The sequence below is a fragment of the Nomascus leucogenys genome, chromosome 17, assembly GCF_006542625.1.
Source record: "Nomascus leucogenys isolate Asia chromosome 17, Asia_NLE_v1, whole genome shotgun sequence".
NCBI classification, from domain to species: domain Eukaryota; kingdom Metazoa; phylum Chordata; class Mammalia; order Primates; family Hylobatidae; genus Nomascus; species Nomascus leucogenys.
Genome location: NC_044397.1, coordinates 34,678,509 through 34,705,572, shown reverse-complemented (window position 1 = coordinate 34,705,572; position 27,064 = coordinate 34,678,509). Strand labels below are relative to the sequence as shown.

The window sequence follows — 27,064 nt, the reverse complement described above, 5'->3', positions numbered from 1 at the left end:
TTGCACACAGTGGTCACCTGACAGCTCAGAGGTCAACTTCTTGGTTTTGAGGAAAAATTCAAAAGGCTGCACGTTTTTTTGTTTTTTTTTTGAGACGGAGTCTCCCTCTGTCGCCCAGGCTGGAGTGCAGTGGCGCAATCTCGGCTCACTGCAAGCTCCGCCTCCCGGGTTCACACCATTCTCCTGCCTCAGCCTCTCCGAGTAGCTGGGACTACAGGCGCCCGCCACCTCGCCCGGCTAATTTTTTGTATTTTTAGTAGAGATGGGGTTTCACAGTGGTCTCGATCTCCTGACCTCGTGATCCGCCCACCTCGGCCTCCCAAAGTGCTGGGATTACAGGCGTGAGCCACCGCGCCCGGCCAAGGCTGCACATGTTTAAAGGAGTTGTTCCATTTCAGTGCCCCATTAGCCTGTCTTTCCTCAGAAATTTACCAATCTCTTGATGTGATAAGCACCAAACTATGAAGCTTTTCCCTTCATCTCCCCGCTGCTCCGTTCTGTGAACCGACTTTTTGTCTACAACCACACTGATTTCTTCACTGTTTGCTCTGAAACTTCACCTTTTTTGAGTGATGTGTTCTGTCAAATAGGCTAAAATAAAATACAGAATCTGCTTACAGGTAATACACGGAACAATAACAAGGGACTGAGGGTACAAAACACACACGGACATTATGGTCATATAAAATATAAAGAAGTACCTAACATTAGCAATTTTTGTAAGAAGTGGCACATTTTGCTACTTTTTTAAAGCATTTCCCCACTTTTTTTTTCATCTGTAGATCCTCTGAAGTTAAGATTGAGCTCCCCCCCCTTTTTTTTTTTTGATACGGAGTCTCGCTCTGTCACCCAGGCTGGAGCACAGTGGCATGATCTTGGCTCACTGCAACCTCCGCCTCCCAGGTTCAAGCGATTCTCCTGCCTCAGCCTCCCAAGTAGCTGGGACTACAGGCACGCACCACTGCACCCAGCTAATTTTTTTTTTTATTTTTAATAGAGACAGGGTTTCACCATGTTGGCCAGGCTGGTCTTGAACTATTGACCTTGTGATCCGCCCACCTCGGCCTCCCAAAGTGCTGGGATTACAAGGCGTGAGCCACTGTGCCCGGCCAAGATTGAGCTCCCTCTTGCAATGTTTCTCAAATTCATCACATGATTGGAACATACCAACAGAATTCATTTTCTGTCTGAAGCAATGAGTGCTATACATGAAAGTTTTCCTCACATATAATATTCATCAAGTTTATTTACAGTATAAGCTTTCTGGTGCTAAGGGCTGAGATGTGATTAAAGGCTTTGCCGTATTCATCACATTCAGGAGGCTCCTTTCTGGAATAAATTCTCTGATGTCTATGTGAACTGTCCCACGTATCACACGTCAATCTCTCTACACATATTTAGCAGTTTCACTTTTATGCCTTTAATATTAAGTGCTTTACATATCAAGATGTCTCACAGATCGATAATCTCAGGTTTTAGCCTTGCCTTCCAGGCTGGAGTAGAAACAAATACCCCACAACCTGAGGATTTTACTTCTCTTCCTGGCAAGGGTAGGGTATATATTGAAAAACTCTTCAAAAATTTCCATTAGGACAACTAGCATGCTAATGGTTAACTGTAGAATGTTTCAACTGTTAACAGACTTCAGTGGGCCAAGAACTTTTTAATGACTATCTTGAATGCCAATTAGATGTTGCAAGCGTTTTTGACCATGACCCAGTTACACTTTGCACTGAGCATCTGATAAACGAATGCACTGCAAGTGGTTTTAATAAACAGTTGTAGCCTGTTTTCTTCAGAAAACACATCTTCAAACAGCTGCTTCAAGGAGAGCATGTGGCTGAAGATCCGAAGCAACCCTAGTGGCAGCTATCCAACAAAGTCAAGAAGATGTCCCCATGAAATGGAACTAAACGTGAGGGCACAGGTCACATTTAACCTTCATTTAAAAACAAAACTCAAAAGTGATGGCTGAATTATATCAGCATGTAGTTGTGGCTGAAAGAAAAAAAACAAAGGCCAATGTAAACATGACCAAAGTCCTTTCCCTCTTAAAAAATAAGTGCTTGGGTCATTGCCTGGAGTTCCACACCTCACTTTCTTACTTTCAGTTTCTTTTTTTTTTTTTTTTTTTTTTGAGATGTAGTTTTGCTCGTCACCCAGGCTGGAGTGCAGTGGCGCAATCTTGGCTCACTGCAACGTCTGCCTCCTGGGTTCAAGTGATTCTCCTGCCTCAGCCTCCCAAGTAGCTGGGATTACAGGCGCCCACCATCATGCCTGGCTAATTTTTATATTTTTAGTAGAGACGGGATTTTACCACGTTGGCCACGCTGGTCTCAAAACTCCTGACCTCAGGTGATCCGCTCACCTTGGCCTCCCAAAGTGCTGGGATTACAGGCGTGAGCCACCGCGCCTGGTCTCAGTTGCTTTCTAGAGGGCAAAAGTCCTTGCTCAAAAGCACAGGAGTTTTCTATAAAACCATTGCTGTGGCTTATTCTTTGAAGAAAATCCTTAAAACATTTTCTGCCTCCACTCTAGTTACTTAGGTATACTCTTCTGGAGTCATGGGTTTTTCTTCCGTTGCATGGGTAGAAATATCCTAGTGACTGGCTGACTTGCAACACGTTTTCCCAAGTAATGCTGACAAAACTGCTTAGAAGCTATAGGGAAGTTGTGGTTGGTTTAAGTCATAAAGCCAAGGAGAGGCCAAAGAATGACCACTGTGCAGAGTTTTAGCTCCCACTTTGTTGGTTCCATATAAAACCATTTGGTCTCATGGACTTTAGCTGCTGATCAGTGAATGATTGATGAGTAATAGTTTTAGTATACGTTTCTCAAGGGAAAGTCTCAAACTATATATGGGGTTCTCTTGCTATGGGGAGGTCACACTAATAGTCTTGAGGTTTGTTCTATGTTTCTGTTTCCGCAGGGCTGTCCTAGCCTTGGGTAGGACCCTTGTCCTACTTGAGTGGCGATGACTACTTACACAGCTCACAATCTCCTGTGTGTGAAACAGTCTCCTGCCATCAGCTTCTAGGTAGCCAGTTGCACCCCACACACAGACGATGGGACCAGTGAAAGTTTCATAACCTCACCTCAGTCTTTAGTGATAAGAAACAGAAAAGTCACTGTGCAGTATGACAATGACACAGCCAGCCACATCTCAGTACACTGCTGAGTTTCTCAGAGCAACAAAATACATTTAGTAATTGCCAGTGAACAACTGCTTTTGCAAAGTTACTGGAACAGCGTGGGAAAAAATACTCCCTACCACATTCCTTTTTCTGAAAAGCAACAAAAATCACATCTTCTGAACTCCAGTATCTGTTACAAATGATTCAGAAAATCCCCAAATCATCATACTGTTCAGCAGCTAGCTGAAAAGAATTCTAAGAGCTTCGCCACAGAAAGATGTCAAAAAAAAAAAGACCTTCATCAGTGTTCATATTTTTCTTCAAGATGACGATGATAAAGTCATTTCTGACATTCCATGGTATTTACTCACTGTTTAGAAAGTCTATGCAGGTGGCTGACTAGTGCCTTTCATTTATATTTGGAACAAAAATAGCATCAGACCCTAGAGGTTGAGCATGCCTTGTGGCTACGAAGGTCCTCTTTAGAAGCTGGGCCAGGCTACCATATTTCAGGGACTCATGATTCACAGGCCTTTATCACACATGTAGAAGTCCTGTAGAAGCCAGCCTGAATGAGTGCCTCTTAGGTGTTCAGTACTTACTATGTCCAGCACTGTGCTGGCAGGGATAGAAATATATCCCTTGACAACTGAATCTTTTTTGGGGGTGGGGGGGTGATTAAAAACTTCATACATGAAACAATGAAGGATTAAAAAGACAGTATACAATCAAGTGCTAACTTGTGGAGAAATGCATTTAGGAGTGCGATAGTGCTTTAGGGATTTCAAGAAGGGAGAGATGTATTTTAGTTGTTGTTGTCATTTCAGTAGAACTGATCTCAGAGATGAGGATAGAACCATCTACATTTGTTGCAGTCCTTTGGAACTGTAGACTGGTGCACATACCCTCTTTCGGGAAGAGATAGAAATCTTTGGTTTGATACTGATTAGCACAGTCCTAGATTTCTACAGCTTTGGTAGGCTACCAGTGATCATATATATAACTTATCGTATATATAACTAGCTTGAGCAGCATGTCCCAATGTCGTTTTTGTTTTCACTGTCCCTCTTTTTTGAGAAATAAGCAGGATGTTGGCCAAAGTAGGGCTTGTTTGCAGCAAGTAGCATCCGAACCTCTGTAATACGTTCGTGGAGCCAATCTTGATCTTTTAACTATTATGTTGTGGTTGCCGAGAGTCCAAGAGTGCCTTAAAGGTATCCTCCTTACTGAAAAGGTTGACATTTCACTGTGCATGTGCTTTTATCTTCTGTGGAAATCTCACGTGGATTATCCATAAGCCTTTCCCCGCAGGGGCTGTGTGGAAGGATTAAATGCCCAACTACTACATAAAGGTAGAACACTGCTGATATGACTAGAAGGATCCTTAAGTGTGATTTTTGTTTTTTAATCCGTCGAGGCTGTATTTCTTTTTCCCTCCAGGGGCACACATCTCTGAAATAATTTTAGAAACAAAAGGTGGAAATGGCTTGATGGCAAATTCTTCCTTTACACACAACTTTTCAGGAACGCGCCAAATGCATCAAGGGAGGCTGGGCTATACTCAGAGGCTCTCTCTCTGGCATGGATTCTGTGATGCAGAGTGAGGGTGGAGCTGCGGGTGAAGGCCTTGCCACACTTAGTGCACTTGTAGGGCTTTTCTCGAGTGTGAATTCTCCGATGCAAAATCAGGTATGAGTTTCGGTTGAAAGCTTTTCCACATTCACTACATTCATAGGGCTTCTCCCCCGTGTGAATTCTCTGATGCTTGGTGAGGTCTGAGCTCTGGCTGAAGGCCTTCCCGCACTCGTTACATTCATAAGGTTTCTCTCCAGAGTGGATGCGCTGATGGAGGATGAGATTGGAACTGTGGCTGAAGGCCTTGCCACACTCGTTACATTCATGAGGTTTCTCTCCTGTGTGGATCCTCTGATGCAGGACAAGGTTGGAGTTAAGACTGAAGGCTTTCCCACACTCACTACATTCATAGGGCTTTTCTCCAGTGTGGATTATTTTATGGCGGATAAGGCTTGAACTTCTCGTGAAGCATTTACCACATTCATCACATCTGTGAGACTTTGTTCCCGTGGGAACTTCTTCAGGGGTGGTGAAGTTGGAGCTCAGACTGAAGCTTCTTCCCAATCCTTTCCCCTTCTCCCTTGGACCTCTCTCTCCTGTGGTGGTTTTTTTGTCCTTTCCTGTAGCTGGCCCTGAATCTCTCTTCTCTTTCCCGGTTTTCTCCTCAGGGTTTTTCTGCTGTCTTTCTCCTGTTTTGCCCTCCTGGTCACGTTTCTCTCCAAACTCTTTCTGGAATCTTCCTGCTGTCTCCCCGCATGATGCTGAATCTTCCGTGGTTTCAGCCTTTGAGGTTGACTCCTCGTTCTCATTCCTGTTTTCACCACCTGACACAATAAATAGAAAATTCAAATCGCACCTTTTTCTTTTGAATATACAGGTGGATCAAGCGACAGTTTCCCGGGAAGCTTCTACACGGCTGCAAAATGACTTTGCAATATTTTTATTTTTATTTCCTTTGAGACAGAGTCTCGTTCTGTTGCCCAGGCTGGAGTGCAGTGACGTGATCTTGGTTCACTGCAACCTCTGCTTCCCAGGTTCAAGCAATTCTCGTGCCTCAGCCTCCCAAGTAGCTGGGACTACAGGTGAATGCTACCACGCCTCGGTAACTTTTGTATTTTTTTAGTAGACACGGAGTTTCACCATGTTGGCCAGGCTGCTCTCAAACTCCTGACCTCAGGTGATCCACCTGCCCTGGCCTCCCAAAGTGATGGGATTACAGGCGTGAGCCACTGCACCCAGCCTGACTTCACAATATTAATTGGAGATAAAATAGGAGAAAAACAAGGGGAAAAACTGGGACAACAGGAAGATCTGTTGTCCTAGCTTTGGAACAAGAAAAATTTGGAAAATGAGAGCGCAGGCAAAGAGTAGAGAGTAAGGGGAAATGACAACAGAGGGAGCATGGGGAGAGGACGGGAAGAAACAGACACAAGGGGAATGAGCAGAGGGAAGAGAACAAATCACAGCAGGAGGGTAGGGATGAGAAGCAGGAGCCTTCAGAGGTCACAGGTCTATTACTGGATCACCTGATAATTAATTGGAAGGTTTATGTATACATTTAAGACATCATGTTCCATTTCTAACAAGTATTCATAAGTTCAAAAACAGAACAGATCTTTCATAGAAAATGATCAGTGGTATTAGCAGAAAGAAAGGAATAGTAAATATTTCTCCAATTCTGTGAGTTTTCTATCAACAAGCTGATGATTAATAGGCAAACAAGAAACTTTGTTTTGTTTTGTTTTTGTTTTTGAGACAGAGTCTTGTTCTGTCACCCAGGCTGGAGTACAGTGGCATGAGTACAGCTCACTGCAGCCTCGATCTCCTGGGCTCAAGTGATCCTCCTGCCTCAGCCTCCCAAGTAGCTCGGACTACAGAGGCCTGCACCACCCCGCCTGGCTAATTTTTAAAAATTTTTGTAGAGACAGTGGTCTTGCTATATTGCCCATGCTGGTCCTGAACTCCTGGCTTCAGGCGATCCTCCTGCCACAGCCTCCTCGAGTGTTGGGATTACAGGTGTGAGCCATTGTGCCTGGCCAAGGAACTTGTTTTGAACCTGGCAGCCTACAGGAACCTGCAGACACAGGAAATTGTTTCTCTCCACCAGGGAGAGGAGCACAGAGCTGACAGTGCTCAAGTAACAGAGGAGTAGGTGAAAAAAGTGGTTATGACATTAGTAAGAATAATTAAACCCTTCACTGACTGAGACAGAATAACTGAGAACGAAAAAGAAACAGAAAACTGCTGGAGACCAGGTGCAGTGGCTCCCTCCTGTTAAATCCCAGAACGCCAGGAAGCGGAGACAGGTGGATCGTTTTAGCCCAAGGGTTTGAGACCAGCCTAGGCAACACGGCGAAACCTCTCCTCTACAAAAAATGCAAAAATTAGCTGGGCATGGTGATGCATGCCTGTAGTCCCAGCTACTTGGGAGGCTGAGGTGGGAGGATTGCTTGAGCCTGAGAGGTCGAGGCTGCAGTGAGCTGTGAATGCAGCACTGTATGCCAGCCTAGGAAACAGCAAGACCCTGTCTCAAAAAAAAAAAAAAAAAAAAAAAAAAAATTCATCTAGTACAAAGAGCAAGTACCAAGAGAAATTATAAGCCCCATTTATGCCTGATCAAAAACAGAACTTGATGTTTCATTAGTAACATCCTTCATGTTCACGCTTTATTCACACTCCCTTTGCCCTCTCCAGGTAGAAGCTTGCTGCAGACCTCCCTATTACTGTACTCACGTGAGGGCTTCTTTGCAGCACTGTCCTGAGGGGTTAAGATCCAGCAGAGACAAATGGAAATGTCTGCCAACAGTGTCACCTTGTCTTATCTGGCTGATGCCTCTTGAACTTCCTCGTTCTTACTACACATCCAGGACCCAGAGCTCTTCATAGAAAATCACCATTAAGTTTGGAAGCTGGGAATCCTCATCACAAGGACAGTCCAGGTGCAAGTTCGTGGAATTACACAAAGCAGTGTATTGGAATCACACTAATCACACAGGATGGAAGAAGACAGAAAGCCAACAGAAGGATGCTTGGTAGTTTCGGGAATGTGGTACCGGGACAATGGGTTGGGATTAGACGGATGATCAGTTGGTCATCTCTGCTAGGAAGGAGATAGTCCCCTGACAGAGGCACCTAAATTGTAATCCATGGGAACGGAGCAGAACTGTCTCCCAGTCAACTGAGTGGCTGAAGAGGTGATTTGGGACGCAATTATTTCTGATTTTAAAGAGCAAAACCTACCTAGCGATAAAAAAACCCACTTGGAATTAGGGTCACAGTACCATGCTTTTGGAGTTAAATGAACACAAACGTTCTCACTCTCCATCTGGTCTAAAAAAGGGGATAGTCTCTAACTCCTCATCAACACTCAATTGAACACATCAGAGATCCCACAGCTAACACACAAAGAGACAAAACCATCTTATCAGACAGTAAGCCTGCATCCATCTTACCCTGGGGAAATGCGCTCCCATAATTCTCCTGCCTGTTGTCCCTACTGAGATTCCTCCGAGCCAGATTCTGACATCCCCATTCCTCCAGAATGAGGGACACAGCCATGTCCTCAATCTTCACCATTGCCTGAAATAACACGAGACAAACAGTCATTTCCCCCCAAACTCAGAGACAATCCCATTGCTCAAACCTGGAGTCAGGAACAGACGTGGCTGCAAAGCTACAGGATGCTGGGAAGAAACGGGTGGCCAGAACCTGGGGGTGGAGGGGAGTTTGTGGTAGAAAGACGCTAAAGGAGGGAACAGGATTGGGGCTTCTTTGAGAGCAGGGGCATCCAGAGTGGCCTGTGGAGACCATGAAGAGCGCTCAGGAACAGAGGCAGACGCTGGGGACTCAGGAGAGCATAGGGGCCACAGCTCACCTGGGAATCCGCTGTGAATAGCGCAGATGCCATCGCCTGGTCTCTGGGACTACCCTCATGAGGGGGTGCAGGAATGTGGGCAGCAGGAAGAGCTGGGGGAGGAGAAAGGGGCTGTGAGTAAATCAGCTCTGCTCTGAGCCTTGCTCAAAGAAGGGCTCGGGGCACGTTCCTTCCTGCACCAGCATGTTTACTGTTCAGTGTTAAGGTCCCAAATAGAGAATTCCAGACAACACAAACGAGAGAACACAGGGCCTCAGTTTTCCCAAGACCTCTACTCTTGAGTAGGAGTCATAAAAGGGTCCTAATCACCTGGTCCAACTCTTTTATTTTAAAGTCCCTGAGACTGCAAATGACTTCCCTAATGTCACATTCCCAGTGGCAGAGCCAGGATGGGAACCCAGGTTCCTATTCTCAGCTATGAAAGTGGGTACCTTCAGCCCATGACTCAAGTCTGGCTCCTAATTTCCTCCAGTCCAAGGAATGATACCAGGATATGAGAATCTCATTTATGCCTACACTTGTGGAAAACACAACACAGCTTTAAAATCTTTAGAAGCAGCTGAGGCGGGAGGATCGCTTGAGCCCAAGGGGTTGAGGCTGCAGTGAGCTATGATCACGCACTCCAGCCTGCATGACAAAGTGAGACCCTGTCTCAATGAAATCTAGAAAAACGAAAAAAACAACACTTTAGTAGCAATATCCAGAAGGGCAGGGAAGTAAGGAGGTCTCCTTAGCTCTGGGTATGTTTTTTGTTTGAGACAGAGTAATTTTGCTCTTGCTGCCCAGGCTGGAGTGCAATGGTGCGATCTTGGCTCATCTCAACCTTCGGCTCCCGGGTTCAAGTGGATTCTCCTGCCTCAGCCTCCAGAGTAGCTGGGATTACAGGCATGCGCCACCATGCCCGGCTAATTTTGTATTTTTAGTAGAGGCGGGGTTTCTCCATGTTGGTCAGGCTGGTCTCGAACTCCTGATCTCAGGTGATCTGCCCGCCTCAGCCTCCCAAAGTTCTGGGATTACAAGTGGTAGCCACTGCGTCCGGCCACCTCTGGCTAAGTTTTTGCCACTTTTTGTCCCTCTACTTTTCTTCCTCACTTGGCCACAATAAATACTGTTTTTTTTTTTTTTTTTTTTTGATAAGATGTATGCATGGTACAAATGTTGAGACAAAAGTCTGGGCTGACACATAATAAAAGACATGCATAACATTAACATATGATCACAATAACTGTGATGCATAATTAGGAAAATTTTAAATTGTACAATTTAACCCCCTCCCCACCTCTTGCCAAGTACTATTAGATTTGGAAATGTTACTGGTAGACAGATGATGTTAGTGAGATACAAGGATATTTGAGAAATGAATTTGAAACTGAATGACCAAACCTTGTACCTATTTCAAACCTTTATACAACAATAAGATAGGCTCTCTGTCACCCAGGTTGGAATGCAGTGCTCAAACATGTCTCACTGCAGCCTTGACCTCCTGGGCTCAAGTGATCCTCCCACCTTGGCCTCCCCAAATGCTGGGATTACAGGTGTGAGCCATTGCACCCAACCAAGTACTTTTTTTTTTTTTTTGGAGACGGAATCTTGCTCTATCACCCAGGCTGGTGTGCAGTGGTGCGATCTCAGCTCACTGCAACCTCCGCCTCCTGGGTTCAAGCGATTCTACTGACTCAGCCTCCCAAATAGCTGGGACTATAGGCGCCTGCCACCACGCTCAGCTAATTTTTGTATTTTCAGTAGAGACGGGGTTTCACCATGTTGGCCAGGATGGTCTCAATCTCTTGACCTTATGATCTGCCCACCTCAGCCTCCCAAAGTGCTGGGATTATAGGCGTGAGTCACTGCACCCGGCCCCAAGTACTTAACTTTTTAAACTTCTGAGAGTAAGGAAACACTCTGGAAAACAAATAAGACAAAGAGGAAATTGAGAATAAATGTACATGTCTTAATTTATTTAAGAACTATTTACTAAAGAGCAACTGTGTGTGCCAGGGTCCTTGAAACTGTTACTCTGGCAACCTAAACTCTATAATCTAGTGCTTAAGACCATGAATATCCTCTCCAGTTTCCTAACGTCGCCCCCTGTGACTTATGCTTTTAGAGTGTAGAGAAACCTTACAAGAACATCAACAGTGGTGGAGTTAAACATCACGGTGCACCAGTGTTTTTTTTTTTTTTTTTGAGACAGGGTCTGGCTCTGTCGCCCAGGCTGGAGTGCAGTTGCGCAATCTGCGCTCACTGCAAGCTCCGCCTCCCAGGTTCATGCGCCATTCTCCTGCCTCAGCCTCCCAAGCAGCTGGGACTACAGGCGCCCGCCACCATGCCCGGCTAATTTTTTGTATTTTTAGGAGAGACGGGGTTTCACCATTAGCCAGGATGGTCTCAATCTCCTGACCTCGTGATCTTCCCGCCTCGGCTTCCCAAAGTGCTGGGATTACAGGCGTGAGCCACCGCGCCCGGCCACAGTGCACCAGTTTACACGGCTTTCTCTAGCACGTACCTGCTGGCTGTCCTCCAGGATGCATGGAAGAGAGGATGCATCCTTAAGCTCCATGGTCTAATATTCCTTAAATGTCATCACCAATAAACACACTGGTTAAGGAATGTGCCTCGATCAATTCTTTTTTTTTTTTTTTTTTTTTTTGAGACGAGTCTTGCTCTGATGCCCAGGCTGGAGTGCAGTGGAGCCATCTTGGCTCGCTGCAACCTCCGCCTCTCGGGTTCAAGCGTTCTTGTGCCTCAGCCTCCTGAATATCTGCGACTATAGGTGTACACCACCACAACCAACTAATTTTTGTATTTTTAGTAGAGACGGAGTTTCGCCATGTTGGCCAGGCTGGTCTTGAACTCCTGACCTCAAGCAATTCGCCCACCTTCACCACCCAAAGTGCTGGGATTAGAGGCGTGGGCCACTGCGCCTGGCCTTTTTTTTTCTTTTTTGAGATGGAGTTTTGCTCTGTTGCCCAGGTTGGAGTGTGTATGAATTTTTAACAAAAAAGCTTAAAAAGTATAAAATAAATTTTTTTTTAACTAGAAAAACCTTTATAGAATAGGGGGATAAAAAATGTTTTTGTACAGCTGTGCAACATGTTTGTGTTTTGAGTTATGTGTTATTACAACAGTCAAAAAGTTAAAAAAATCAAAAAGTTCATAAAGTAAAAAAGTTACAGTAAGCTAATCTATTATTATTATTTATTAATTTATTTTTTCTGAGACAGAGTCTCACTCTGTCACCCAGGCTGGAGTGCAGTGGTGCAATCTCGGCTCACTGCAACCTCTGCCTATAGGTTCAAGTGATTCTTGTGCCTCAGCCTCCTGAGTAACTGGAATTACAGGCGTGCACCACCACGCCTGGCTAATTTTTTGTATTTTGTAGAGACGGTGTTTCACTACGTTGGCCAGACCAGTCTGAGACTCCTGGCCTCAAGTGATCCGCCCACCTTGGCCTCCCAAAGTGCTAGGATTAAGCCATGAGCCACCATGCCTGGCTGATTTATTATTGAAGAAACAAAAATTTTAAAGATAAATTTAGTGTAGCCTAAGTGTACAGTGTTTCTACAGTCTACGGTAATGTCCTAGGCTTTCACATTAACTCACCACTCACTCACTGACTCATCCAGAGCAACTTCTGTTCCTACAAGCTCCAGTCATGGTTAAGTGTGCCATACAGGGGTACTTTTTTTTTTGAGACGAGTTTCGCTCTTGTTGCTCAGGCTGGAGTGCGATGGCGTGACGATGGTGCGATTTCGGCTCACCGCAACCTCTGCTGCCTGAGTTCAAGCGATTCTCCTACCTCAGCCTCCTGAGTAGCTGGGATTATAGGCACCTGCCACGAGGCCTGGCTAATTTTGTATTTTTAGTAAAGACGAGGTTTCTCCATGTTGGTCAGGTGGGTTTCGAACTCCCAACCTCAGGTGATCTGCCTGCCTTGGCCTCCCAAAGTGCTGGGATTATAGGTGTGAGCCGCTGCGCTCAGCCAATTTTTGTATTTTCAGTTGACACTGGGTTTTAACATGTTGGCCAGGCTGGTCACAAACTCCTAACCTCAAGTGGTCCACCCACCTTGGCCTCCCAAAGTGCTGGGATTACAGGCGTGAGCCACCGTGCCCCGGACTAAAAATCTTTTATACTCTGTTGTTACTTTTTCGATGTTTAGATACACAAATACCACTGTTACAATTCCCTACAGTATTTAGTACAGTAACATACTTTACAGCTTTGTAGCGTAGGTGTGCAGAAGGCTAGACCATCTACGTTTGTGTAAGTATTACTTTATGATGCTCGCACAACAAAATCACTTAACATTGCACTTACCATAACATATCCCTGCCATTAAGTGATAAATGTACTTTTAGCATTCCTTGTCTTTACATTCTATGCACATACTTTGATTTTAAAATTGGATAAAGATATTACATATTTCCGTCAAAAGAGAAAAAACAAGTAACATGACTTTTTATTTACATGACTGTGAACTGATCTTTTTTCGTGTTCCTCAGCTCCCCTCAAAAGTTCTTCCATTCTTTTCCCATTGTTTGAAATTTCTGAAAATAACCTAGAAAAGACTGATGCTATAGTTTTTTTTTATTGAAACAGAATCTCACTCTGTCACCCAGGCTAGAGTGCCGTGATTATTATTTTTTTTTCTTTGCTATAAATACGTGTTTCGTGAGTGAGGGGCAACAGAAGGCAGAGAGATGGCGCTGTACACAGCTGGTATAGGCTTGGAGGTGGAACGCCAGAGAGACAGACATACAGACAGTCCGCCCAGCAGGGCAGGCCGGGCAGCATTCTGGGGCTTGTAACACTTGGTTGGTGGGCGAGAGCCGGCAGGAGGTCTGGCCCAGGGCTGGAGGGGCCAAGGCACCCCGCAGGCTCCAAGGTCCGAGGTCCTGGGTGGCATCAGTGGTGGCGCCTGGGCTCAGCTCACATCATTCAGGGCCTTGCGGGCAAACTCGGGCAGCACCAAGGCAGCGCGGTGCACATCGGAGTTGTAGTACTTCAGTTGCATCTGCGCCACCTGCTGCTGCATCAGCGGCTACACCGGCTCCTGAAGTTGGTGCTTGGGTTTTTGCTGCAGGGCATGAAGCCGATCTGGCCGCTGGGGTAGGTGGGGATGGTGCAGTAGGCGTAGGCCACCATGGGGAACAAGGACTGGCAGAACTGCTGCATCTCCTTGATGAGGTCCAGGTGCAGCCACTGGCACTCGCCCTGGCAGCAGAGGACACCATCTTCCTTGAGGGCTGTCTTCATGAGCTGGTAATAGGACTCCTTGAAGAGAGTTTCGGCGGGGCCCATGGGGTCTGAGGAGTCAGTGATGATCACATCGAAGGCATCCTGATTCTGTTTCATGAACTCAAAATCGTCACCCACATGTAGGGTCAGCTTCGAGCTAGAGTAGCCAAAGGCCATGCCTGGCAGGAACTTCTTGGAGACTTGGATGACATCCTCGTCGATCTCACACTGGACCACGGACTCCACGGAGGGATGCTTCACCACCTCACGCAGGACACCTCTATCTCGGCCCCCGATGATCAGCACCCTTCGCGGGTTGGAGTGGCTGCAGTGAGGCAGGTTGGCGATCATCTCCTCGTAGAACTCGTCTCTCTCTGTGCACTGGATGACACCGTCCAACACCAGCACGTTGCCATAGGTCTTACTGCGGAAGACGAGGATGTCCTGGTAGCGCGAGCGCCGGTGGTGGAGCAGCTGCTCCACCTGCAGCGAAAGGGCCTGGCCGGGCCACAGGCTGCAGGTCTCCCGGAACCAGCCCTCGCGGATGGCGGTGGGACCGGAGGCGGCGGGGCCGTCGGGGCCGGGCTCCATGGCTGGAGGGCTGGCGGCACGGGGCGTGGCCCGAGGACTGCAGGCCGCGCAGCGCCGCAGCACAACGGGACCAGCTCCGCCCGCCATGTGCGCCACAACCTAACCCCGGCGCGGGATTATTTTTATATATTTTAAATAAAATGGATCTTTAAAAAAGATTTATGATCCTTTTGAAGATAATTTATGACATACTAGAGTGTTTTAAAACCTACGCTGAAAATAATGACATCTGTTCCCAATACTTTCCTATTAAAAATGTGCTGGACATCTGGAATGCTGATAATTCAATAAATAATACCTACCAGGTTCATTACGCATAGTTCATTTGCCTTCGTAGTAACATTTAACTCCTGAGATTGGTCTGTAAGTTGTATTTTCCCCAATATTTGGTAATAATGACAATGGAGAATAACTAAAAACAAAAAACAAGCATGCGGCTTTTTTTCATTTTTTTTAAATTTTTAATTTTTTTTTTTTTTTTTAAGACAGAGTCTCGCTTTGTCACCCAGGCTACAGCGCAGTGCTACGATCTCGGCTCACTGCGACCTCCAGCTCCTGGGTTCAAGTGATTCTCCTGCCTCAGCTTCCCGAGTAGCTGGGATTACAAGCATGTGCCACCATGCCTGGCTAATTTTCATATTTTTAGTAGAGACAGGGTTTCGCCATGTTGGCCAGGCTGGTCTCAAATTCCTGACCTCAAGTGATCTGCCCGCCTCAGCCTCCCAAAGTGCTGGGATTACAGGTGTGAGCTACCGTGCCCAGCCTAATTTTTTTCTGTAAGTAGCTTTTGAGACAGGGTCCTTGCTCTGTTGCCCAGGCTGAAGTAGTGGCGTGATTACAGCGCACTGCAGCCTCAACCTCTTGGGCTCAAGCAATCCTCCCACCTCAGCCTCCTGAGTAGCTGGAATCACAGGTGTGTGCCACCATACCTGGCTAATTTTTCTATTTTTTGTAGAGATGGGGTCTCGCTATGTTGCCCAGGCCTAACATGCTTCTTCATCACAGACACTCAGCAGCACAAAGACTCTTGTCCTGAATCATTTTCCTTCCCCCAAATGAAACCTTGCTTCTTACCTCGTGACTGTAAGAGGTGGGGTTTCCGAGATGAATGTTTGAAGTGGGACTGGGTGGCCTCGTGATGAAGGTCAAAGCTCGAGGACTCCTGAACTGGATCCAGAGGCACCATCCCCCTTGCGAGCATCTCAGGTCCATGAACTTGACCTGGGACCTGAAGACAGACAGGTTGGGCTTGTAGGTAAATCACTTTGTAAATGGGAATTAAAATATTTAAAAACAGACCATGAGTATGCCAGTGGATGCAGGGAGAAAGCCAGAACATTTTTAAGCCAGAGTAACCACCTAATGACTTAAAGACTGCCAATACTTCTCCTGGCTCCAGTTTCAATGTCTGTGCCCTGCTCACACATAATAGGTTTCACCTCTTTTTACCTGTTGTCCTGATAAATCAAGCTCCAAGTCTTCTAGAAGGGTCACGGCCTCCTCTCCACTATCGGGGCGGTATTCCTGCAGCCAGACCTGGAGCTCCTTGGGCAGGATGGAAAGAAACTGCTCTAGCACCAGCAGCTCCACGATCTGCTCCTTGGTGTTTATTTCTGGCCGCAGCCACTGATGACAAAGTTCCTTCAGCCGACTGAGAGCCTCTCGGGGCCCAAAAGTGTTCTGGTAACAGAAGCGCCTGAAGCGTTGGCGGAATATCTCTGGGTCTGGAGGAGGCGTGTCCTGTAGGCTGGAATCCTGCCCCCACATGTGGTCTTCCTCATCTTCCTCTTCCACCTTCACTATTACGATACCATCCTTCTCCTGTGCAGCCTGCGGGGACAGACCTGTGGCTTCCCGTGATTCAGCAGTCATCATTCAGGCTCCAGGAACTGACTTGATCCAAACAGGGTCTGTGCTCACCTTTATGTCCTGGGAGGTTTTATGATATGTTTCTGTACTATTCCTGAAGTACAAAAAAAAAAGTCATTAGTACGTACCTTTACAAAAAGTGATCTGTGCTGCTAACACTTTATAGGAGGCAGGACATCGAGGCACTATCAGAACGCTCCTGAGGCCGGGGACGGTGGTTCACGCCTGTAATCCCAGCACTTTGGGAGGCCGAGGCAGGCGGATCGCCTGAGGTCAGGAGTTCGAGACCAGCCTGGCCAACATGGTGAAACCCTGTCTCTACTAAAAATACAAAAATTAGCCGGGCGTGGTGGCGGGCGCCTGTAATCCCAGCTACTCGGAAAGCTGAGGCAGGAGAATAGCTTGAATCCTGGAGGCGGAGGTTGTAGTGAGCTGAGATTACGCCATTGCGCTCCCTGCCTGGGAGACAAGAAGTTAAACTCCGTCAAAAAAAAAAAAAAAAAAAAAAAAATCCTGAAAAATAGAGGAAAAAACTACAGTCTCCATTGTCACTCCCTGTATCAAGATTTGCAAACACAAACCTCAAACAGGCCGACTCCACCCTCAGGGTGTTTGCTTGGAGTCAGAGTGATTTACCCGCAGGTGGACAGCAGGTTATGAAATGGAGCATTGACAGTGACCAGCCCAGAGAGCTGAATGTTAGCAGAGTGCCAGGTGCCAGGCTTAAAGCAGTACATGCACCATCTTCTTTTGTCCCTACAACAGCCCTAGTAGGTCAGCCAAACTGTTAAGTGCCGTTTTACAAATGACATAACTGAGGGTTAGGTTTGCTCAGTAGTAGGTGGCTGCCTACTGGAGTCAATATTCAACCAAATTTGAAGCCCTGGGACCTACTTTTGTACCATCCAGCTACTTTTGCTATTTTTATGAGTGCCTTGGGCAGTCTAAATTGTGGTTACAAGATGATCCCCAAGGGATACAGAAAGAAAATAATCAGAACGTCTGTATCTTAAAAGTGAGAGAAATTAAGCCATATTTAACATACAAATTGACACTAATACCCTTACTTAGTCGGTGCTGACCTGTCACAGGTGTTGTTCATTTTAGACATTGTGATGCAGCCTGGTTTATCTGAGACCAGCTATGTGAAATAATGGATTTCTAAATCTAGCTTTAGCTGGGCGCGGTGGCTCACGCCTGTAATCCCAGAACTTTGGGAGGCCAAGGCGGGCAGATCACGAGGTCAGGAAATCAAGACCATCCTGGTTAACATGGTGAAACCCTATCTCTACTAAAAATATAAAAATTAGCTGGGCGTGGTGGCGCGCGCCTGTAGTCCCAGCTACTCAGGAGGCTGAGGAAGGAGAATCACTTGAACCTGGGAGGCGGAGGTTGCAATGAGCCGAGATTGCGCCACTGCACTCCCCTGGCCACAAAGCGAGACTCTGTCTCAAAAAAAGAAAAAAGAAAAAAAATCTGGCTTTAACTAATCTTACTCTCATAAAAGAGACAAGCAGCTTTAAAGATTCTTGTGGCCAGATGTGGTGGCTCATGCCTATAATTCCAGCCCTTTGGGAGGATGAGGCAGGAGGATGCTTGAGGCCAGGAGTTTGAGACCAGCCTGGGCAACATAGCAAGACCCTGTCTCTATGAAAAAGAAAAAAATTAGCTGGACATGGGGACTGTGTCTGCAGTCACAGCTACTCAGGAGGCTAAGGTGGGAGGATTGCAGTCAGCTATGATCACACCACTGCATTCCAGCCTGGGTGACAGAGCAAGGCCCTACCAGGAAAAGGAAAAAAAAAAAGATTCTTGTAGAGAAACCGCAATTACAGGACACACTAATAATATAAACAGACGTGAACAAGAAAATGGCACAGATGAAGCTTCTATCTAGAGCAAGGTTTTAGCCACATTAGGAGGTAAAAACCAAAGTCAATCTAAATCAAAGAAAAAGTCACCAATGAGTAAGTAGCTTCTTTAAAAAAAAGTGTGAAGAAAGAGCAATTACAAGAACAGCTGTATGAAATGGTTCCATTGTTATGTAATTTAACTGCCAAAACTGATATCAAGTATCCAGGAAAAACCCATCTATGTTCACATTTTAGAAACTTGGGGCTGGGTGAGGTGGCTCATGCCTGTAATACCAGCACTTTGGGAGGCTGAGGCAGGGAGCAGGGGCCACCTGCGGTCAGGAGTTCAACACCAGCCTGGCCATCATCGTGAAACCCCGTCTCTACCAAAAATACAAAAAATTAGCTGGGCATGGTGGCAGGTGCCTGTAATCCCAGCTATTTGGGAGGCTGAGGAAGGAGAATCGCTTGAACCCAGGAGGCCGAGGTTGCAGTGAGCTGAGATCATGCCATTGCACTTCAGCCTGGGCAACAAAGTGAGACTCCGTCTCAAAAAAAAAAAAAAAAAAAAAACTGGAAATATTTTCTAACCTGTTTAAAAATCTTTCAAATGAAGAATTTCAGGTGGGTCTTAAGCCTATCTGTTAAAAATATAAAATGCCACTGCCTGATTAGTTTGTAAGAATATACTCTTTGCATTTCAACAACAAAAATTTAGCATGGTTGATGGGCTGGATCAATCACAAGTTACTAAGCAGAACTGACACTGTGATTCTTCCATCTGAAGCTACAAATCTTTCTGAATTTATCCTTTTCACCTCTACATCAATCAAAACTAAGCATCAAATTGAAGTTTTAGAAACAGACCATTCAACTGCTTTATTATGATGAGTTAAACCAAGAGTTTTAAACTAGCAAAAGCATTTTTAGTTTTATGGCTCTCACTAAACATATTCTTAATTTTGGTGAAAAAGGGATCGTGTACATATAACAGCACAAAAATTATCTTTTTTTCTTTTTTTTTGAGACGGAGTCTTGCTCTGTCGCCCAGGCTGGAGTGCAGTGGCACAATCTCGGCTCACTGCAAGCTCCGCCTCCCGGGTTCACGCCATTCTCCTGCCTCAGCCTCTCCGAGTAGCTGGGACTACAGGCGCCCGCCACCACGCCCGGCTAATTTTTTGTATTTTTTTTTTTTTAGTAGAGACGGGGTTTCACCGTGGTCTCGATCTCTTGACCTCGTGATCCGCCCGCCTCGGCCTCCCAAAGTGCTGGGATTACAAGCGTGAGCCACCGCGCCTGGCCTACTTTTTTTCTTTTTTTTGAAACAGAGTCTTGCTCTATCGCCCAGGCTGGAGTGCAATGGCATGATCTCAGCTCACTGCAACATCCGCCTCTTGGGTTCAAGTGATTCTCCTGCCTCAGCCTCCCGAGTAGCTGGGATTACAGGCACGAACCACCGTGCCTGGCTAATTTTTGTATTTTTAGTAGACACACGGTTTTGTCATGTTGGCCAGGCTGGTCTCAAATTCCCAGCCTCAAGTGATTCACCTGCCTCGGCCTCCCAAAGTGCTGGGATTACAGGTCATACTTATTTTTTTATCTAGTTCCATGAAGTCCAGCTTCCTTTCTTTGGTTCCCTGCCTTCATTTTCTCCCTTCTCTCCCACAATCCACCTTTCAGATTATTCTTTCTAAAACTCTACAGCCTTGCAGTCAATACTTTCCAGTGCCTGGTACCAATTTCCCCTCAAGCTTCTTTTCCTATCAATCCCCTCATAAACCTTCTCTATGCAACAAAAGCACTCTCATCAGTATTTCCTATATATGCCTTGTATTTTGACTGCCATCCTTTCCTCACATCACACTCCACACCTGGGACTTCCCCCTCACAGTCCTCTCTGCCTTTTCAAATCCCACTTATCCTTTAAAGCTAGCTAAAACTCCACTTGCCTCTCATCGCTGTTCAAGAACCCTCTCATAAGTATAACAGTAAGAGCCAATGTTTACTGAGTGCTTTCTAGGTACCGGGTATTTAAGCATTTTCACTTGACCACATAATCTTAGGAGATAGCTACACTTATCATCTCACTATATAAAGAACTGAGAGGCTGAGCGCAGCGGCTCACGCCTGTCATCCCAGCACGTGGGAGGCCAAGGCAGGTAGATAACCTGAGGTCAGGAGTTTGAGACCAGCCTGGATAACATGGCGAAACCCCATCTCTACTAAAAATACAAAAATTAGCCAGGTGTGGTGGTGCATGCCTGTAGTCCCAGCTACTTGGGAGGCTGAGGCAGGAGAGTCGCTTGAACGTGGGAGGCGGAGGCTGCAGTGAGCTGAGATCGCACCACTGTACTCCAGCCTAGGCAACAGAGTGAGACTCCATCTCAAAAAACAAAAAAGAAGAACTGAGGTATACTGCCATTAAATAACTTACTCAAGGTCACACAGCAAGTATATGGTAGAGGGAGAATTTGAAATAAAAGTGACTCTCCAATGTTAACACTTTAACCATTATACAAAATTTATCTTGTACCTAACATGTGGGGTATACAGATCCTAAAACGAATGCCTATGAAGGTGACAATGAAGAATCAATTGGCCAGGCACCATAGCTCACGCCTGTAATCCCAGCACTTTCGGATGCCGAGGAGGGTCGATCACCTGAGCTCAGGAGCTCGAGACCAGCCTGGCCAACATGCAAAACCCCATCTCTACTAAAAATACAAAAATTAGCTGGATGTGTGGCACACGCCTGTACTCCAGCCTGTAATCTCAGCTACTTGGGCGGTTGAGGCAGGAGAATCGCTTGAACCTGGGAAGTGGAGGTTGCAGTGAGCCAAGATTGCGCCACCACACTCCAGCCTGGGTGACAGAGCGAGACTCCTTCTCGAAGAAAAAAAAAAATCACTCAGGAACGGCCCTTATCTACCACCCAGTTTTCACTGGAGGGTCACTGTGTGACTGAAGCCCTTCCTGGGAAAGGGAGGAGACACAGCAGAAGATTCAAGTGGGGACTGTCTACAACATAACCAGGTGGGATCTTCAAACATGGTAACTGAGCAGAACTAGTGTGATGGCGAGCCCAGCCACCAGAAATCCCTACTTTTGTGAAAGTTTTATCCTGCCTCAGCTATTGAGCAGAACACTTCTTGGGTCAGTGGGAAGATGCGACTCTAAGGAGGAAATGAGTCCGGGGGAAATAGACATGGACATGGGCACATTCCCTGTGCCCACAACCGGGACAGATAATCCTCCCCACCTTCAGTATCTCTCTGCTCCTACTCTGGGGTCCAGGAAAGACCCATCACAGCAGTGGAAAGGCTGGGTTTTATTTTAGGTTTGCCAGATGATCTGAGCACACACTCTTCTCTTCTGTCTCTAAAGGCCCTAATGCTCTTCACCAAACATTTGCTAGGTAATTTCTCATGATGTGCCAGGCGCAGTGGCTCACGCCTGTAATCCTAGCAGTCAGGGAGGCTGAGGTGGGTGGATCACGAGGTAAGGAGATCGAGACCATCCTGGCTAACAAGGTGAAACCCCGTCTCTACTAAAAATATAAAAAATTAGCTGGGCATGGTGGCGGGCGTCTATAGCCCCAGCTACTCGGGAGGCTGAGGCAGGAGAATGGCGTGAACCCGGGAGGTGGAGGTTGCAGTGAGCTGAGATTGCGTCACTGCACTCCAGCCTGGGTGACAGAGTGAGACTCTGTCTCAAAAAAAAAAAAAAAAAAAAAAAATTTCTCATGATGTTTCTTTCTCTGTAATTTTTCTTGCCTTCTTCCTCAACTAGGTTATTAAGAGCAGGCCTCTTTGTACTTCTTAGACCACTGAACATGATTCCTTGCAAGCCTCAGTTTCAAAAATACACTTGACTGAATTGACAATGTTACTATTTTTTAAAAGCCCGATCATTCTACATTCAGTGTTGCCCTCAAATTTGTTCCATGGACTAGTTGGATGAGTTTCAGGTTAGCATTAAAGCTGCTCCACCCCTTACTAGTTGACGACCTTAGGCAAGTCAACAAGTTAACCTCTCTATGCATCAATTTCCTCATCTGTATAATGGGAATAAAAATCAGCATTTGCCCCATAGAGTTGCTGTGAGGATTAAATGAGGTAATAGATATAAAGCACTTAAAATAGTGCCTGGCATTTAGTAGGCACTACAGAAATGTCTTAATTTTTTTCAGTAAGCTTAAAAGATGTAACTGTACATTCCAATTTTCAGCCTGCTTATAAGATTAAGCAATGGGACAACTCCTGTAATAGTTAAAGCTGCACAGGCAATAACTGAATTCTAGTCTCCCACAAGTAAGTGGCACATCCCTGAGTGAGGTATTTAACTTCTCTGGCATTTTGTATCCTTATCAGTCAAATAGGGGTAGGGTGGGGGTTCCAGATAGTAGGAAACTACCTCTGGGTGAATATGGGCTGAAAAACATACTGACATACCATCCACTTTAAATAAAATTACCTCCAGCAGCTAAGGATACCTCAGTTCTCACCTGGGATAAACAGAAATGATTTTCTTAAACAAGGGCTTGAAGTTACAAGCTCAAAGGCTGTTTTCCAAACAGCCCAGTATTTTTCCAGGGCATAGTCTTGAAAATGTAAATAAAGGCTGGGCACACGGTGGCTCACGCCCGTAATCCCAGCACTTTGGGAGCCCGAGGTCAGCGGATTGCCTGAGATCAGACGTTCGAGACCAGCCTGGCCAACATGGCGAAACTCTGTCTCTACTAAAAATACAAAAATCAGCCAGGCCTTGGGGCACGTGCCTGTATGTAGTCCCAGCTATTTGGGAGGCTGAGGCAGGAGGATTGCTTGAACTCGGGAGGCAGAGGGTGCAGTGAGCCGAGATCACACCACTGCACTCCAGCCTGAACGACAGAGCAAGACTCTGTCTCAAAAAAAAAAAAAAAAGTTTAAATAAATTGCCCTTTGCCCTTTACACTCATCTTTTTAAAGAGCTATCAAATGTTTTAATATGAAAAAGCTACCTTAAAAGACAGCTAGCTCTAGGTATTCAAATAATATTGATACTCCCACAGAATGAAAATGTTAGATTTAATATGCTATTCATCTGTATTTTAAATGCTTTTAAATCGAGAATCAGCAAAAGACTAAGTAGCTAGCTTCCTTGTTTGTATTTTAAGAGTGGCGAAAACTGTCTGAAATAATAAACAAGAATCTTGTATGGTAATTCAGAGAAGATACAAACCTGGATACACATTCTGGGGCAAATCACCATGGTTTCCTATGTAATACAGTGATTTCTCCACATTTGTTCAGCATATATACTAACAGTGCTTTGTTGATGTGGTTACAATGAAGTATTTATTGACCGCCTCCAATCCGCCTAGCACTGGCCCGTACAATAAATGCTTTCTTTGGTCCCAGGCCATGCAACAGCCACTCTCTATAATGAAAGTATCTTATTGTGTACCGGGGGCACTGCAGGAAAGGGAGGGGAGGGATGGAGGAGTGTCAAGCTAAACTGTAGTTTTTTTTTTTTCAATTACATTGACCAAATCATTTCGAAGTCGGAAGGGCCTTTGGAGAAAATCCAGTTAGTTTTATTGATGACGAAATTAAGACTTGGTGTCTCGTCTTATCCAAGGTCACTCAGCTAATCAGTCTCCTAGTGACACAGTGCAATTTCCACAAATTCCCTTCACTTCTCACCCCACACCATGTCAAACAGAGCAACTATCCAGAATTGAAAAATCCACCTAACGTCCCGGACAGCTCTTTTCCAAAGCCTTCAAAGCATTCCATCAAGCTGAAAGAGTGGAGTGTATATACTCTCTACTAGATCCCAATCACTTATTTATCCACTGTGACTAGGCTTCAAATACTCTTTAATCACCGCTCAGTGATGAGGGTGGGAGAAGGAAAGGCAGGTCTGGAAACTTTTGCGGCACCTCAAAATGTGTCCATCTCTCATCTTTCCGCTCACTTCACCTCGAGGTCTCGAAGGACCCAGGGGGGGGAAAAAACACCTCACCGGAATCAAAGCAAATGGCGACTAAGGGAGAGCAGAAAAATCAAGACCGGGGTCGGTTCGCTCGCGACCCCGTTTGCAGAAACATCAAAGGGCGATGACGACACTGCGGGAGAGGGGCTCGCAGACGGCTTCTCCCCAGGTATCCGGGCACCCTCGGCCACTGAAACCCTCGCCCCCTCCCCGCCTGGTCCTGGGGGTGGGGCGGGGACGTCTCCCAGGGAGAACGACGCTTCCTACGGCCGGGCCCAGCCAGGAGGCAGGGGCATGGACTCTCTTCGCACAACACCTGGGCCGCCTGGAGGGGGTCCCAGGGCCGCAGCTGCGGAGCCCACCCTCGCGCACACACCCTTGCGGCCCCGCCCGCCCACCCCAGAGGCCGGCCCCAAGTCTCACCGTGAGCCCCGGGAGCGGCCTGGGGGCGCTGGGCGAGAAAGGGGAGCTGACTCTGGGGCTCAGGCCGGCCGAAGGGCACCGCACACGGACTTAGGCCCTCCCGACGCCTCGACACAGACACAATGAGTCACAAAGGCCGGAAGTGTGTCAGCACCTCGTCTTCCGGGACCGCGCCGCGCTTCCGGGTCCTCTCTAGGAGCGCGGGAGGACTTTGCATCTCTGTTTCCGAATCGCTGGACCAGGCGCCTGCCCTTGAGTTTTCAAGCCTCCAGCTTGGAGGATCCGGTCCCTGTTCGCCCCTAGTTAATGCGGGGACTAACGGGAGCGGGTGGTGGGGGGTTTCAGGCTTTCCCCTACTCAAACTCAAACAGACTCTCCAGCTCAGACACGTCCATGTGAAAGTTCGATTTCACCTGTCTTTTTCATCTCAGGTAGTCCTTGTAGTAATTACAGTTATTATCAAGCAATAATAGTACTTGGTAATTGTATGTCTGTGGCAAAGGAACCGAAACAAGCATGTAGACAGAGGAAGATCAAAGTGAAGCCAAGGGTGGCTGGTTTCCCAAAACTGCCACGGTAGCTTCTCTCAGGGCCCTGGAGCTATATGGAGTGGTATTTTCAAATACTTGGCCTGTGGACAAGGGATGTCTTTCCACAAGCAAGCATAGTTATAAGGTTCTGTGCTTTGCTCATGTGGCATATGCTATTATAGCCGTTTAAAAGGAGTTTTCAGAGTAACAACAGACACTTTTACCTTCAAAGTGCTTTCACAACCTACCACAGTTACAGCCTTCATCTTTGCCTTGCAGGGTAAGGCACGCGTAAGAGGGGGCCACCTTGTGCAAGGGTGGGGGGGGACTACAGGCTTTAATGGTTGTGACTTTCCACTATGTTCTGAGACAAGTTCATGGGAGAAACTGAACTCAGTAGCTTGGTTGTGTGACTCTCACTGCTTGGAGAGATTTACTTTCTTTTTTTAGATGGAGTCTCACTCTGTCACCCAGGCTGGAGTGCAGTGGCACCATCTTGGCTCACTGCAACCTCCACCTCCCAGGTTCAAGCGATTCTCCTGCCTCAGCCTCCTGAGTACCTGGGACTACCGGCACACACCACCATGCCTGGTTAATTTTTGTATTTTTAGTAGAGAACAGGGTTTCCCCATATTGGCCAGGATGGTCTCGATCTCCTGACCTTGTGATCCACCTGCCTCAGCCTCCCAAAGTGCTGGAATTACAGGTGTGAGCCACTGTGCCCGGCCAGATTTACTTTTTAAAAAATGTTTGAAAACTAAAAAGCAATGACAGGGCCAGACATGATGACTCAAGCCTGTAATCTTAGCACTTCGGGAGGCTGGGATGGGAGGATTCTTGAGCCCAAGAGTTGGAGACCAGCCTAAGCAACGTAATGAGACCCTGTCTCTACAAAAAATACTAAAATTAGCTGGGTGCATGGTGGTGTGTGCCAGTGGTCCCAGCTGCTTGGGAGGCTGTGGTAGAAGGATGGATTGAGCCCAGGAGGTTGAGGCTGCAGTGAGCTATGATTGCGCCATTGCACCCCAGTCTGGGCGACAGAGCAAGATCCCATCTCAAAAAAGAAAAAAAGGGCCGGGTGCGGTGGCTCATGCCTGTAAACCCAGCAGTTTGGGAGGGGTGGGTGGATCATGGAGTCAAGAGATTGAGATCATCCTGGCCAATATGGTGAAACCCCGTCTCTACTAAAAATACAAAAATTAGCTGGGCGTGGTGGCACGCGCCTATAGTCCCAGCTACTTGGGAGGCTGAGGCAGGAGAATCGCTTCAACTCCAGAGGCAGAGGTTGCAGTGAGCAGAGATCACGCCACTGCTCTCCAGCCTGGGGACAGAGCTAGACTCCGTATCAAAAAAAAAAGCAATGACAGTATCATTAAAGGAAATTTGCAAAATGGACAAAAATAATTACCTGTAATCTCTCCACTCTAACACAATCCCCATGGCTTTAGTTTACCTTTTTCCTGTTTTCATATACAAATAAATATTTATTGATATTATTTTAAACACTGTTCAAAACCATAGTTGTAGTTGTATTGAAGAGGAGGCTGGTATCCTGGAAGTATCTGCTACATTCATATCATGTGAACACTGTTTTCTAAGGAAGAGAAAATATATTTACGATTCAGTAAGTGGAAATAGATCATCATCAAAGTCTTCATACTCATCGTCTTCACATTGAGTAAGCTGAGGAGGAAGAGGAAGGGTTGCTGTTGCTGTCTCAGGGGTGGCAGAGGCAGGAAGTGATCCGCCAGCCTTGGCCTCCCAAAGTGCTAGGACTACAGGTGTGAGTCACCGCACCTGGCTTCTTTTCTTTCTTTCTTTTTTGAGACAGAGTTTCCCTCAGTTGCCATGTTGGAGTGCAATGGCGTGATCTCGGCTCACTGCAACCTCCGCCTCCTGGGCTCAAGCAATTCTCATGCCTCAGCCTCCCAAGTAGCTGGGATTACAGGTGTGCACTCACCATGCCTGGCTAATTTGTGTATTTTTAGTAGAGATGGG

The 27,064-nt window shown here is 46.4% G+C and overlaps 1 protein-coding gene and 1 pseudogene across 3 annotated transcripts in view; both read right to left on the bottom strand.

The window, feature by feature from the left end:
• ZKSCAN1 (zinc finger with KRAB and SCAN domains 1) overlaps positions 1-24,711 on the bottom strand; it is a 31,756-nt gene extending 7,045 nt beyond the window's left edge. Inside the window, exons 1-6 of one of the 2 annotated variants that reach the window (XM_003278082.4) lie at positions 24,537-24,711; positions 15,865-16,378; positions 15,490-15,643; positions 8,584-8,675; positions 8,162-8,288; positions 815-5,533 (exon numbers count right to left, since the gene is read on the bottom strand). In XM_003278082.4, coding sequence (XP_003278130.1) covers positions 4,641-5,533; positions 8,162-8,288; positions 8,584-8,675; positions 15,490-15,643; positions 15,865-16,290 — 1,692 coding nt within the window. In that variant the 5' untranslated portion in view covers positions 16,291-16,378; positions 24,537-24,711 and the 3' untranslated portion in view covers positions 815-4,640. Of the gene's footprint in view, positions 1-814; positions 5,534-8,161; positions 8,289-8,583; positions 8,676-15,489; positions 15,644-15,864; positions 16,379-24,536 lie in introns of those variants that run through there. The other variant, XM_030796044.1, reaches the window with a different exon arrangement.
• On the bottom strand, positions 12,702-14,884 carry LOC100599321 (annotated as a pseudogene). The gene has a single exon (XR_004026388.1). The product of XR_004026388.1 is annotated as a spermidine synthase pseudogene (transcript).
• Positions 24,712-27,064: the final 2,353 nt, after the last annotated feature.